Below are 15,357 nucleotides of genomic sequence, written 5' to 3'. Positions count from 1 at the left end.
AAACTACAGTTAAGAATAAATATGCTGTTAAATGTTATCTTAAATGTGTTTTATGCTTAATTTTGAGGATTTCTCCCAAGTTTTGGTGTTTTATTTTCACCAAATTTATTAAACACATTAAGGTAGACACTTTACTTGCATTTACTATTGTTTCTTAAAATTATTTTTGTATATTTAATTTGATGTGCATACCAAAATATCTCCTCATACCAGGATATCTTCTTATTGGCTTATAAATAAATAAATACAATTTAATGATTTAAAAGCAGCATATGTGCATGTTAATTACATAATAAATGTTGAAATAAACACTTAGATTTAATTTTTTTATTATTGTAGTTTTACAAAAAGTTTTACATTTGCATATTTTGGTATGACAGGTGAATTAATTTAATTAATAATCTGTTGTTTTATTGCCATTTAAATAACGTGTCAGACAAGTAGATTCAGTTCTGTTGTAAATTATGAACCGCGCAAATGATTCGCTTGCGCCATCCAGTGGACAAACCATTAATGAACTGTATTTGAGGCATTGATTTACCAGTCAGTGCTTCTCTATTGTCATCTATAGATATGCAGGACTTTTGTGATTATATGCTCTGTTAAAATGGTATCCATATTGCAAAAAAAAAAAAAAAAAAAAAACGTACAAATGACGCTTTAAACAATTAACTCTAAGAAAAATATATACTGACTAACTTTTTTGACTGAATTACATTCCTGACTCCACACTAAGCAACTTTTCAGTTTTTTGTTCTAATGATAACATTAGGGGGCGTCACTGTGACGCAGTGGGTAGCATGATCGCCTCAAGGCAAGAAGTTTGCTCATTTGAGCACTGGCTGGGTCAGCTGGCATTTTTGTGAGGAATTTACATGTTCTCCCCGACCCCTATCCTCGTGGACTTCCTCCAGGTGCTCCAGTTTCCCCCACAAGTCCAAAGACATGCGGTATAGGTGAATTGAATAAGCTAAATTGCCCGTAGTGTATGTGTGTGAATGCAATAGTGTATGGATGTTTCCTAGTGTTGGGTTGCAGCTGGAAGGGCCTCCGCTGTGTTAAACATATGTTGGATAAGTTGGCGGTTCATTACGCTGTGGCAACCCCTGATAAATAAAGGGACTAAGCCGAAAGAGAAAATGAATGAATGAAATCATTAGCACAAAAGTCAGCCAGGAGGGTTACAAAGGGTTTTAACGATAAAAGATACAGAAGCTGCCATTGTATCCTTTTAAAAGATACTTACATTTACCAGTAATGTAATTATACACTTTGTGTGCAGATGTACTTTAAAAGTACTAATATACATGCTTTATGGGAATATAAGTGCAAATGTGTAGCTTTTTTCTGTGAAACTTTAAATTAAGCTGTGATTGAGGGTTACAATGCATTGATTATTGACCTGGTAAAGGGTGATGTATTGAAAAATCATCTGAGATGTAATCTTTTCCACTGCACTCATGAACATATTCATTATCTGTCATATTTATATTGATCTGTTTCTCAACCATCAGCAGCTGATTTAGATTGATCCGAGTAGCCTACACACACACACACACACAAAAATAGGAATTTCACAAAGCTATTATTAGAAAGGATGAGATATTAAAATGCATCTTTCTATTTTAGTATTTCAAAGAGTTGTCGTGAAAGTTTTCTTAGACTCCCAGCAGGTTTTACAGTCGTTTTATTAACAGACTTGTGCTGAATCTCTTTCATATGAAGATTTGGTTCAAAGTTAAATCTGTCTGGCGTGTTCAGAACAACAGAAGTGAAAAGCCCAGCTAATGTTTGTCGTATATCTGCAGATGCTTCTGAGTGGAGAATGGAAGGTCTGGTATAACTGGTTTACGCCACGCATTAAAGGATCACTTTACAGCCGTTTCTTTGTAATGTGAGAGGAACGAAAGCTCTGCTCTAGTAGGAAGTACCATGTTCGATTTTTCTCCCTGCAATTTTGACCCAGAGCACTGCAGTTTAGTGAACACACGCCCTGTGTTTGCCGGATCAACAGCGCTTCCCGATGAATCTTTAATGACCGCTTTAGAAGTCGTAATGGCTAGTCACTAATGTCCATTAATGATTTCTGAATGCAGCTGGCCCCGCCTTGACGGCCTCTCCACAGTTCCATTAGGATTTCTTTTAGTATGGTTAAAACTTTGAAAACATCCTCCTGCTTTCAGAGAATCGGCACCGTCTTCCCACTTTCCACTGTTTAACTCTAAAAGATGACATTTCCTCTTAGAAAATCAACATCGGGTAAGGATTGTTTTCATTTTTGCTGCTTTTAGGTTTTAAGGAGTGTATAATACGCATTAAGAATTGCCTTTTGAACGAACGGTGTGGATTTTATTGTTTGTTTTGCTGAACTTTTGTCTGGGGTGTGAGCTTGTGTAATGCAGTGGTGCTGTCCGTGGTGCTGAACTGCAGATAAGCCTGGGCTCTGTCCTGATGTTAAGTAATGACATAAATTGTTGTTTGACTAATTCATTCTTGGTTTTTAAACCTTATTTTGATATATTTGAGTCACTTTGTTTTATGTAGAGTTTTGTAGTTTGTGTGTGTGTGTGTGTGTGTGTGTGTGTGTGTGTGTGTGTGTGTGTGTGTGTGTGTGTGTGTGTGTGTGTGTGTGTTTGTGTGTGTGTGTGTGTGTGTGTAAATATTCAATTAAAATGTTTTAAATGTTTTAAAAATTTTAAATGTTTTTTTTAATGTTGACTGAATTACATTTGAGGACCTATGGTCATTCAACTGTTCTAATAAACACATTAATGATGAGGAATTCAGATAGTTTGGGCTTTTATTATTTTTAATTGTTTAATTGTAGTTTAATAACTTAACATTGTTGAATAAATATATATCATTTATCCATATAATATCATCCATAACATTAAGCTGATCTGATGTTTGTCTTTTGTCCTAACGTCTTATTGAGCTGTTAATGCGTCCCACAGTGTCACGGCAGTACAGTAGATGGCGCTGTTGTTGAACAAATAATAATCTGTATGTCGAGTCCGAAGGGCTGAAATCTCAAATATAGTTGATGATGTTTTGTTTTTAGTGTCATCCTTCATTCAATCATTTAACGCCATTTTTTGGTTAGATTTGGCAAGAGACTTAAAAAAATTAATGAGATGTTTTCCTCAATACAATATCGATATATTATCGTTCAGTAATCAGATCAAATAAAACATGAATAATAAAAACATACTTATTATCCATTATAGATTATAAATAATCCTCCATGCGTCACGTAACGATGCCGCGTAGAAAGCTGTTATGTACAAATTATGCAGTGCAAATATGAATATGCATATTATTGCATTTTATTAGGAGTGGGCCAGAAGACAGTTGTGCTTTTGCCACACATGCTAGAAACTCACTGCCATGGCAACCAGCACTCCTCCAATCAGGACATTGAGACTCGAAACGTTGTTTCCACGAGATTTTTATGTTTTGGGTAAGAAACATACATCTGTCAGGCACGTTATGCTCGCCTGTGCTCCTGCTTCAGTGTTTTATACATCTTCGAAAGCTCCAATTCACTTACAGCTGTCATTTTTGTATCTGCGTCTCCGCGGGTCTGATGGGAGAGGCTGCACGATAGATTCGGCTCTCTTGGTCACTCGCGCTCTTTCATATTTCTAGAATGATGCTCTAATATTCATAACCCATTTTACATACTTTTATACCATGTTAAAATGTTGTTTTGTTGTCTAATAGCAGTCTCCGCCCACCGCCCTGATTCACACCATTGTCATTGTTTTGGTGGGAAACGTTCATTCACTATCGTTGTCCGAATCATCCGAGTCAGATATGAATCAGTTCAAATGATGTCGAATGAGTCACCACGATTCTGAAGTCAACAACTGACCCGCTGAGACGAGAACCGTCTGATGTCAGACGAGCAGCCGGAATAATTAATTAGGCTATATTAATATAAAGTACATCATGCAAAACTAATACCTAGCACCCATCAAACAATTTTGTGTTTAATAGATATAAACATCTAAACGTCGACAGCTTGACTAAAACATGGGCTGTCAGTGAAAATCTAATAGACATCTAAGAATAGCCCAAAACCAGACTAGTCGTACAATTGACAGATCAGACAGACTTTATATGTGTAGTCATTCATTTCTGATTATGACTAGGCTAGTTTTGACCTATTCTTCGACGTCTATTAGATTTTCACTGACAGCCCAAATTTAGCCTTGTTTTAGCCCAAATGACTAGACATCTATTAGACATCTATTAGACATTTTATAAAAACAAAAATGCGTGCTGGGGCATACTTAATTGATTAATTATTATATATTTTTTAATTATTATTATAATAATTAAGTATAATATTATGCAAAAATATTATATGTTTTAATATAGGCTACTATGCGATTATTAAGTCTATTACAGATTTATTAAGGACCCATGAACTGATGAGTAGGCTGAGCTGATATTAAAGGGATAGTTCACCTCAAAATGTAAAAGCGCAGTTAATTTTCTCCCCCTTAGGCCATGAAGATGAAGTTCTTTAATTCTGTGGCGCATCAAAGAAGAATTTTAGCTGAAATGGTGGTCCTGGTGTTTCATTAAAAGCTAGTCAATGGCTCCTGGCACTTCAAGAGTCAAAAATGTGTGTGTGTGTGTGTGTGTGTGTGTGTGTGTGTGTGTGTGTGTGTGTGTGTGTGTGTGTGTGTGTGTGTGTGTGTGTGTGTGTGTGTGTGTGCGTGCGTGTGTGTGCGTGCGTGTGCGTGTGTGTGTGTGTGTGTGTATGTGGAAAGAGAAAAAAAGATAGCCTACCCACTGCGTCTAACAGTCCATTGAGGTCTTATGAATTAATAAAGTAACTTGATCAATTGATCACATTGATCGACCAGACATTGTAACCAGACAGCTAGCTAATTCGTTTTGGGGTGATATCTTTAAAAGCATTTAGAGTCAGGATTTGACTTGTTTTATTCCAATAGCACGATAGAAAAGTGATTGGCCACCAATAAAAACGCTGAAAATATGTTTAGGTTACACTTTTGCTTAAATGTGGGCAAATAATTTGCCTACGTTTTATAATTATATTTTATTATGTTTTAGTATGTAATCACGTTAAACACCACATTCATAAAATGCAATAATGAAATGACATAAAGTAGGCTTGTTTTACATAACGAAATAAAGAATCACTATAAATCGTTTCAGTTGTTCTGAACCGTTCGAAGGAACCGATTCGCAGGAATGAGTCGGATTTCGGCACTTGCAGTCAGAGACCACAAATAATCTAAACAACTGTGTTTGTTTTCACGTTGAGTGGATTTCCTTTTTCCGAAATCAATGGTTGAGCTGTCAAATTAAGTAACTTGTCGCTGTTGCAGTCACTGACAGGATCTACATTACAAAATGATTCAGAAGACTGACTGAAAACAAACTCGCTCTCACACACACACCCACACGCACAGAATCGCTAACAGGTGTTTCTCTCACATGGCTCTGCTCTGTGTGCTGTGACCGACTGTTCGTGTGATGCTACGAAGCGCGCGTTCGGGCTCTGGAGGAACATCATCTCCGTTATCAGCTGAAATGGACAGATAGTGTCATTATCTGGAGACTGGTGCGGTGTAGCTGCAGCCGACTGAATGTTTAGGCGTTCCTGGAGTTTATCTCTGAAGAAAAAAATGAACGTTGAAGAGATGCGCGTACATTCACCTACGTAATTGCGTTAAAGCTTATGTTAGTTTACAACTCTTTTCTTCCGAGCTGTCATTTTCATTAACGAACGATGGCGGTGACTGGTGTATGAGGACTTGGATGTGAGCTTTCAAGTTAGATTTCCCTAACGAACTCGTGTTGTGGAGGAGGTGGGCAAGCGGATTGTGCCCTCTAAAAGTTTTGGGTGTCGCACCGTCAAACTGGCCATGGCTGCGGCGATCGCCAGCTCCCTTATTCGGCAGAAGAGGCAGGCGAGGGAGCGAGAGAAATCAAACGCCTGCCGCTGCGTGAGCAGTCCGAACAAAACCAAAGGAACATGCGAGAAACCCAGTCGACTCAGTGTTTTCTCTAGAGTCAAGCTTTTCGGCTCCAAAAAACGCAGGAGAAGACGACCAGGTCTGATGTTACTTTTGTGTTTAAGGGTTAATTGTATGTCATCACTGAAATGTGTTTCTGTTTATACTTTTAAAACAGTATAAAATATTTCACTGCTGAAGTCTTATGAAGTCTGTCAGCTTGCACTCAAAAATGACTTTTGCTGCTTGTTCAAGCTATTACTTAAATGAGTTGAAACAACACAATTCTTATTGATTTTTATTATATATATATATATATATATATATATATATATATATATATATATATATATATATATATATATATATATATATATATATATATATATATTGGGGGGGTAAACTTTATTGTTTTATAATGTGAACTTGATCAATTTGTCATGTGACAACATGGGCGGGTATAAAATTCTGACAGTATGATAACCGTGGATAAAATATCAGTTTCACTGTAGTGAATACTGCTCTAAAATGTGTTCTTTTCAAACTAAAGCTCAACCCCCCATTGAATCATTGACTTCTGCTGTCTTTATTAGTTTCAAAAACACAAATTTCTTTATGATTTAAAATTGCATCTTTGGATATTTTTTCTGCTGGAGATACTGTCATAAAAAAACAAAAAAAACTTTTTTTTAGAAATCTCACATATACTGTAGAAACGGTATAACTGAAAATGATGGCGGTTTAAAACCTTGATTCTTCCAAACCTTAAAAACGGTTATTGTCTCATGCCTAGTAAAACCCTTCATTTTTTACAGTGCGTGCTTTCACACCTCACTGTGAGATATCATTCAAACTATGAGAACTTTACATACATTTTGGCCCGGAAAAAAAAACACTGTAAAACTTTGCTATTTCACAGATATTCTGTTGATAGTAATTCAGTGTCAGCTCTCTAGTGTGTTAAATCCCTTCAGAGACAGAGGGACAATAGAAAGCAAACTAAGCAGGTTATGGCTTGACACATTATTGGACTGCACCTAACTACTGTAGCAAACAAGACAAGTCCCTGATGATTCAAAGTGGGACATATAGACAAATTGTGCAGCAGAATCTTATTTTTCTCTCATTTGAATGGGTATTTTAACAATAATTTCTTTACTGATTGTGACTAAATGATTATTAAACACCATATTGCATAAATATAAGTTTTAAAGATCTGAGAGTGGACATACTTTCTCTGGATAGTTTATAACTCCTTCCATAAAACCGATCATATTCTGCTCAGAAGTCTATAGAAATATTTTCCATAGTTTTAAATTACATCTATCTATCTATCTATCTATCTATCTATCTATCTATCTATCTATCTATCTATCTATCTATCTATCTATCTATCTATCTATCTATCTATCTATCTATCTATCTATCTATCTATCTATCTATCTATCTATCTATCTATCTATCACACATACGCATGCAGCACAAATGTTTACAAGCTTGTCATAGTGCCAATTACTTTGCCTCCCTCCCCAGACAGCGTCTTACATAACCCTTATGTGACACCTTAGCAGAAGTGTGGAAGTTTGCGCGTAGAGTGGCAGTTGTTTACAGCAGTGGTTCTGCCTTCATTAACCAGTCTCATTCTTAACAGCCCTTCTTCACGCTCATAAATGTGCTTCTTTATGCAAACCTAATATCCATGTTTGAAACGTTTATTGAAGTCTCTGTACAGTGAATGTAATCTCTACTGTACCAGAATATTTTGGTTTGTTCTGAATTAGCATCTGATAGGCTTAAAACTCTCTTTATGTTTTCATGACTGAAATTGAGGGCATGTTACATTTTTTATTATAAAATGTGACCTAATAATCACACTTTTATAATCTTCTATGATAGATGAAAGTTAATCAGTGTTAACAGCATGATCCACCAGCTCACTAAGCCTTATTAACCACAGATATGTTGATGCAATCTGGTATTTTGTACAGTGTTTTGGTTATTTCCAGTAGAGCCAATCAGATCCGTGTAAGGGTCATACAGATCTGTTCATCTACATACTTCAAATCGCAGCTCTCACTAATTTTCTGTGTGGTGGCTCTGGTGGCTTTTCCAACATGTAGAGTTTTTTCTTCTTCTTCCTTTTCCTCTGTCAGTGTGGTCTGATCTATTATTTGTAATGCAGGCTCAAATCTGCAGACCATGGAAAGCTCTTGCTAAGCCAGGAGCTTTACAGCCCCTAACACTGTCACTGTGGCGATGCCTATTTAACCCTGTCTATTTCTCTCTCTCTCTCTCTCTCTCTCTCTACCTTCTGTCTCCTTGCAGAGCCCCAGCTGAAGGGGATCGTAACGAAGCTGTACAGTCGACAGGGCTTTCATTTGCAGCTCCAAGCAGATGGAACCATCGACGGCACTAAAGAGGAGGACAGTGGTTTTAGTAAGTCTACTGGCGTTTTGGAAGATGTTCTCACATTTTCACCTGACATAAAACTCGAGAATAATGCAATACTTGATAAGATTGTTACAGTGATGCCTGAAAAATACTTGGATACTTCTTTCACATTTGGATTCTGGAGAAATATGACATAAGATTTTGGTCTTTGCATCAAATGTTTTTAGAAAGTTATTTAAAATATTATATAGATAGAGCATAATAAATACAAGTAAAGAGTTTTATATAATTTATTATTTTCAAATAGTTGTTATGGAAATAAGATGTCAATATACATTTGAAGTCAGAATTATTAGCCCCCTGTTTATCTTTTTCCTCAATTTCTGTTTAACGGAGAGAAGATTTTTTTTCATCACATTTCTAAACATAATAGTTTTAAAAACTAATTTCTAATAACTGATTTCTTTTATCTTTGCCATGATGACAGTACATAATATTTTACTAGATACTTTTAAGACACTTTTTACATTTACATTTACATTTACATTTAGTCATTTAGCAGATGCTTTTATCCAAAGCGACTTACAAATGAGGACAAGGAAGCAATTTTCACAACTAAGAGCAACAATGAATAAGTGCTATAGGCAAGTTTCAGGTCTGTAAAGTCTAAGAAGGGAAGTATTAGTAGTATTAGTATTTTATTTTATTTTTTTTTGTACAGTTAGTGTGATATTCAGAGAGGCAATTGCAGATTAGGAAGTGTAGTGGAGAGTAAATAGTTGAGTTTTTAGGCGTTTCTTGAAAGTAGCAAGTGACTCTGCTGTTCTGATGCAGTTAGGGAGTTCATTCCACCAACTGGGCAGATTGAGCGAGAGCGTGATTTCTTCCCTCTTTGGGATGGAACCACGAGGCGACGTTCATTCACAGAACGCAAGTTTCTGGAGGGCACATAGATCTGCAGAAGTGAGTGCAGATAAGAAGGAGCAAGGCCAGAAGTCACTTTGTAGGCAAACATCAGAGCTTTGAATTTGATGCGAGCAGCAACTGGCAGCCAGTGCAAACGGACTAGCAGTGGAGTGACATGTGCTCGTTTAGGTTCATTGAAGACCACTCGTGCTGCTGCGTTCTGGAGCAGTTGAAGAGGCTTGATAGAATTAGCTGGAAGCCCAGCTAGTAGAGAGTTGCAGTAATCCAGTTTGGAAAGAACAAGAGCTTGAACAAGGAGTTGAGCTGCATGTTCAGATAAGAAGGGTCGGATCTTTCTGATGTTATAGAGTGCGAATCTGCACGATCGAGCAGTTCTAGAAATGTGGTCAGAGAAGTTTAGTTGGTCATCAATCGTTACTCCAAGGCTTTTCACCATTTTGGATGCAGTAATGGTTGCCCCATCCATCTGGATTGAAAAGTTATGGTGTAGAGTCGAGTTGGCAGAAACTACAAGCATTTCCGTTTTTGCGAGGTTCAGCTGGAGATGATGATCTTTCATCCATTTTTACAGCTTAAAGTGACATTTAAAGGTTTCACTAGACTACAGTTTTTCTCAGTGGCTTTGGTGCATTTCTCACAACACTATTTACATTAGCAAAACAGTTAATGCATTTCCCAAAACAATTAGTACAAATTGCAAAACCTAGTTGGTAACCTGCAAAAGCACGTCACTTGCTCAAAATGGAGATCTCATTCCTCAAAAGCAAGTATTCATGTCAATGAACCTGTCAGTGTCATCAAGATGAAAAGTCCTGACACCATTGTTTATGAACAAGTAGTCAAATGGCTTAGTCATGTTTTCATTATGACAGTTTACTCTGTCAATATTTTCCAATGCAAAAAAAGTCAGATTTTGGTGAAACCTCCTGAAAATCCTCAAGACAGCACTAGATACTATTTGCACAGCTATTTGAAAACTACAGTAAAATTAGACATCACTGCATTTAGTGAGGTATCTGAGAGTCACATAGAGTCTTTAATTATAACATTGGCTTCAAATGAAACAACTGTAGATATATTGTTGTTAAACACACTCGAACATTATTTTGCTGCTTATTTAAACTATTTATTTAAATTGAATTAAAACATCACAATTCTAGAGTTTTTTGAGGACAACTTAATTGTTTTAGGCTTAATTCACTTGAATTTGTTAAAACTAATAAGTCACTTAATACTTCAATGTTGCCCCAACACAAATTGATTGTGTGGAACCCAGCATTTTTTACAGTGTATTATTGAAACTTCCTCAGCTTGCACAGTGAGCAGAACTTTGTGCTTCTTTTAAAATTCATCAGTGGGTTAAAACTAAAATAAACAGCCCTGATTTAAATTAAGTTTGCTACTTTTTTGGTTTACTTTATTTAGTATGTTGTAGGGTTGGGTCGATAGATGATGCCATTGTCCATCGCTGATGGCCAATATACATAACGATGTTGAGCCGGTATCCTCCCCGCCCCGTCGCAGCAGCAACCCATTGGTGAAAAATACACGCGGCCCAGTTTACACTAATACGCCTTAGTTTTAAAATGGTATTTTAGACAAAAAACGATCCCCGTCCACACTACCGTTTCATCTAGCATTTCTGAAAAGCCCATCTTCCAAAATATACTGCTGACTATACTATAGACATACATCACGTGTCCACACACACACACATACACACACTGTAATGCGCTGCAGCGTATTTGCGCGTCTGAGTTACAGCAGTCAGTGGGCAGTCAGCTAGAGAGCAGTGCACGTTGGACAGTTTATCAAGGATGTACTGTTGGATCGCGTCTCACTATGGTTTTCATTCATTCATTCATTTATTTTCTTTTCAGCTTAGTCCTTTTTATCAATCTGGGGTCGCCACAGCAGAATGAACCGCCAACTTAACCAGCACATGTTTTACGCAGCAAATGCCAACCGCAACCCATCTCTGGGAAACATCCATACACACTCTATGGTTTTTAAACATGATATTGAATTAATTTGGTCTCTATCTAATGGCTCCTCAGTCTTTTGAATCTATCAGGTAACGTGTCACAGTATCAGTACACTGCTTCAATCTTTCGCTTTCCACTTGTACTTAGCAATTTTAGCAAAAACCTCAGATACTGTTGGTTGGTTCCTATTGGTTGTGCACCTTTGTTTATCGTCGCCATTAATGACACAGATTAGCCTGCCTATTCATGCCAGAGTCCTGCGGAAAAAGTGATTTAGGTGGTAATTTGAGTGTAACTTATAATTATTATTTTATTATTTGGTTATGGGTAAAACAAAGACCATGCGGATCAGGTAGTTGAAACGGTAGGCTACAAATTATACAAATTAATAAATGAATAAATTATTCATAAATGATTATTTCACCACCACCTACGATGCCACCGTCCATCGCGATGTTTCACATTAAACACCATACGATGCCAAATTGGTCGACATCACTCAACCCTAGTATGTTGCATCTAATGCAACGCCACCCAGACATTTTTAAGTGCAACTCAAGTGTCCAAATCCATTTTGGGGCCACTTTGTGTCTACTCCTATTCCATTGACAGTTGCTGTTGTTATTGTTTCCAGTGCACCTGTACTCCTCCTTTAGACTAGATCTCTGCCTTGTACCTACACTTATAGACAGCTTCAGCTTAATACCTTCATAGTTCCTGCACTGGTCAAAAGAGTCGAAAGGATCAGTATTGTATTATCCTGAAATTGGAAATGCAGTTGGAGCAGTGACATACTGTAAACCCGTCATATCTTGAGAACAGTTCTTCAGAGAGCACAGTCAGTGAAGCTGGAAAGCTCAAATACAAGAGAAACATCTTTAGGCAGATGTTCATAGTGCCTGAACAACAAAGTTTTTTTCCCCGCTTCTCCTTTCTTGTCATTTGAAGTCATCTTGCCGGGCACCTGCAAGTGTGAATTATTTAGGCCGTAGGCAAGTGCAGCGTCAACCAGTCAGTGTTTGAGCTATACTGCGTCTACAGAGCCGGCTGGCTGGTTGGCAGGGCTCTAATTTAATATGTGCTATATCTCACTGGCGCTAAGTGTCTGTGGCATTCTGGGGCCTGTAAATTAGCTTGACTCTATTAAATTAGTCATCGGGTGAAGATGACGCTCATATCGAGCAAATGAGTTTGTGGTGATCAGAGTCATTTGGAAGTGTGATCACTCGAGCTTCCAAATCCTCTCATCCATCAAGCGTGTGTGATTAACACAAATTTGTATCTAGTGCACATAAACAATGTTTAACATGAAGAGCTGTGCTAATTGAAATAACACCCACTAATCGAGATCAAAGTGGAGATCTAATGCTGTTTTATGCATTTTGAAATATTTTTTGTTTACACTGCCAAAGACTCAAAAGGATTCTCATGATTTACATGACCCAAATTTCCAAAAAACAAGATAGTCTTAATGATGGTATTTTTATGCCAAAAAAGCTTTAAAGGGGTGGTCCACTATAATATCATAATTTAAACTTTAGTTGATTTGTAATGTTAATGTGTAAACATGAACAACATCTCTGAATGTAATATGCTCATAGTTCAATTCAAAGAGAGACATTGACTTTTACAGACTTAGCTTAGCAAACGCTAGAGCAAACAAAGTTTGGGGACTGCAAAAAAATACATCCAGGCTAGTGAGATCACAAGGCCAGAGGCACTGTAATGTTATACCATTAAAAGCTAAAATGCCATCCAAATGCTGCTATTTCCACAGAGCTTCTTCTGTTTCAGTATTTTTTTTGGCTTTCAAAGGACATGACAACAAGAGGGAAATGCTTAGTTTAATTTTAATTATGTTTCAGAGAATTGTAAAAATATATAGTTAGCATTTGACAAAGGAGAACTTCCAGAATCTCTCCCAGTTCAGTGCAGGATTTAGTTAAAACTCCTCCAACTGACAAAGCTGTGGACTGTGAGCCACAACCTGTATTTATTTTGTCAAAATTGATTAATTACATGCACGGTTTCTAGCGTTAACAGTATGTTGTAGCGAGGCATAAACAAGAATGTAAACAACAGGAAATGCTGTTTGTCACTTCTAACAATTTAGCTACAAATTCATATTTATCAAACAGCCGCAATCTTCACCAGCGCTGTGCGGCCGCTTTGTCTGCGTTCTACGTTTAAAATAATGAACTTGCAAAAGATATGTGAACGTTTCATATTACTTACACATGATTATTTCGAATAAATGTGAAAAACAATTGTTAGATTTTATTTTAGAGAGCAGGCATGGGTTCAGCCGTGTCCTCTTCATTTTCTGTCAGATTCAAGCCTAAACTGCTGCAGCTAACAGCTTTTCTGACTGATTGTTTATACAGCGCAAAATTGCGTTCTTAAAGGCGCGTGACGCCTACTGGTCACGTGGAGCAGATCCATGAATCACAGCACATTATGTTATCTGACCAATCAGAGCCTCTTGAGGACGGGCCTTTCAGAGGAGCTAGGAAATATAACAGTCATTTTCATGTTAGCTGAGTAGTTATATATAATCAAAGTTTGATATGTATATAAATATAACATGATTTTCTACTAATAAGGCATAAGCACACATTGCTTTGCATACTATGAACACAACCAAGCCTTAAAAACACAATGTGGGCCACCTCTTTAAAGGCTTTAAAAGCCCATTTTCATATTTAAAATAACTAATAATTAATTTAACCCTTGCTTGCAAATGATTATCAGAAATCAGATGTATTTCTTTCACACCATTTGCTTCAATGAAAAGGTTCAAATACCATTGCATGATTTGAAACGGAAACATCCAAATAAAGCCATTGGCTGTGTGAACTTTCATTGCTGATTATTAACTCTCCGTTGCACTACGCATGCAATAAATGATGCGCTTGATTGAGCTTTTTATAGCTTTTTTACAACTGAAAAGATTTAAATGAAAAAGAACCACAATAAGGAATTGATTGTCAGAACTAAGTCCATCATTTTTAGAGCCATGAATTGGACTTGGTTACTTTTCTGCAGTGATGTACAGAACTTGCTCGAGAAAGATTTGACATTTAGTTTTTTTACCACAAGATCAACAATGTTTCCAAAGAAATGGGGTTTTGTTTGTGAGAGAAATGTAGAACCCAGCATTAAAATAACTGGGGTGCAGTTACAGTTGGTATTTTTTCTGATGCAACCATGAAGATGTACAAGTGCATTTGTTTGTTCCGGACATTTTAGTGACAAATGTTTTATAAATGCATTCATTCATTTTCCTTTGGCTTAGTCCCTTATTTATCAGGGGTCACCACAGCAGAATCAACCGCCAACTATTCCAGCATTTGTTTTACACAACGAATGCCCTTCCAACCACAACCCAGTACTGAGAAACACCCATGCACTCTTGCATTCACACACTATTGCCAATTTTCAAATTCAAATTCACTTATAGTGCATGTCTTTGGACTGAGGGGGAAATCGGAGCACCCGGAGAAAACCCACGCGAATACAGGGAGATTGGGTAGAACATTCAAACTATAACAAAAACTATAGAATACACAAGACGTTTCACTCGTATAGTTTTGAATGGGTAAAAGTGTAATGGTTAATATGACGAATAAAGCCCCGCCTTCTAGTACATGAGCCAATCAATGATCGCTGTAGACTGATGAGTGTCTGGTGGAGGGGCTCGAACAAGGCAGAAATTTCGACTGATTTTGTGTGATTTGAAACGTTTAGAAATGAAACTAAAGAAACAGATGTTGTTTAATTTTGTCGTTGATTCCTAATATAAAAATAAATAATATAAAATGTAATCATAAGCTTGGCAAGCAATTTTGGAAAAATAGATTTTTCCCTATTTAATTAGAATGCCCAAGCATACTGTCCGAGAGGCGTTTCAAAGATGGCTGCCGAGTAAAATGACTTGCCTTAAAGGGACTTTGACTAGAACCAGCAACCTTTTTGCTGTGAGGTGACAATGCTAACGACTGAGCTACCATGCTGCCCTCTTTTATAACTACTCAAAATAATAAAATAAAAACATTTGG

General features: G+C 37.0%; 1 protein-coding gene across 13 annotated transcripts in view; it reads left to right on the top strand.

Annotated features, from left to right (window-relative positions):
- Positions 1 to 15,357, top strand: part of fgf13a (fibroblast growth factor 13a) — a 232,435-nt gene that overhangs the window by 154,887 nt on the left and 62,191 nt on the right. For 10 of the 13 annotated variants that reach the window (XM_073921379.1, XM_073921375.1, XM_073921376.1 and 7 more), the window contains one exon: positions 8,322 to 8,432. In XM_073921379.1, the coding sequence (XP_073777480.1) occupies positions 8,322 to 8,432 (111 nt within the window). 13 annotated transcript variants of the gene reach the window in all.

Source organism: Danio rerio, chromosome 14 (assembly GCF_049306965.1).
Source record: "Danio rerio strain Tuebingen ecotype United States chromosome 14, GRCz12tu, whole genome shotgun sequence".
Taxonomy (NCBI): Eukaryota; Metazoa; Chordata; class Actinopteri; order Cypriniformes; family Danionidae; genus Danio; species Danio rerio.
The sequence above is the reverse complement of the archived record's forward strand: the minus strand, read 5'-3'. Positions and strand labels throughout refer to the sequence as shown.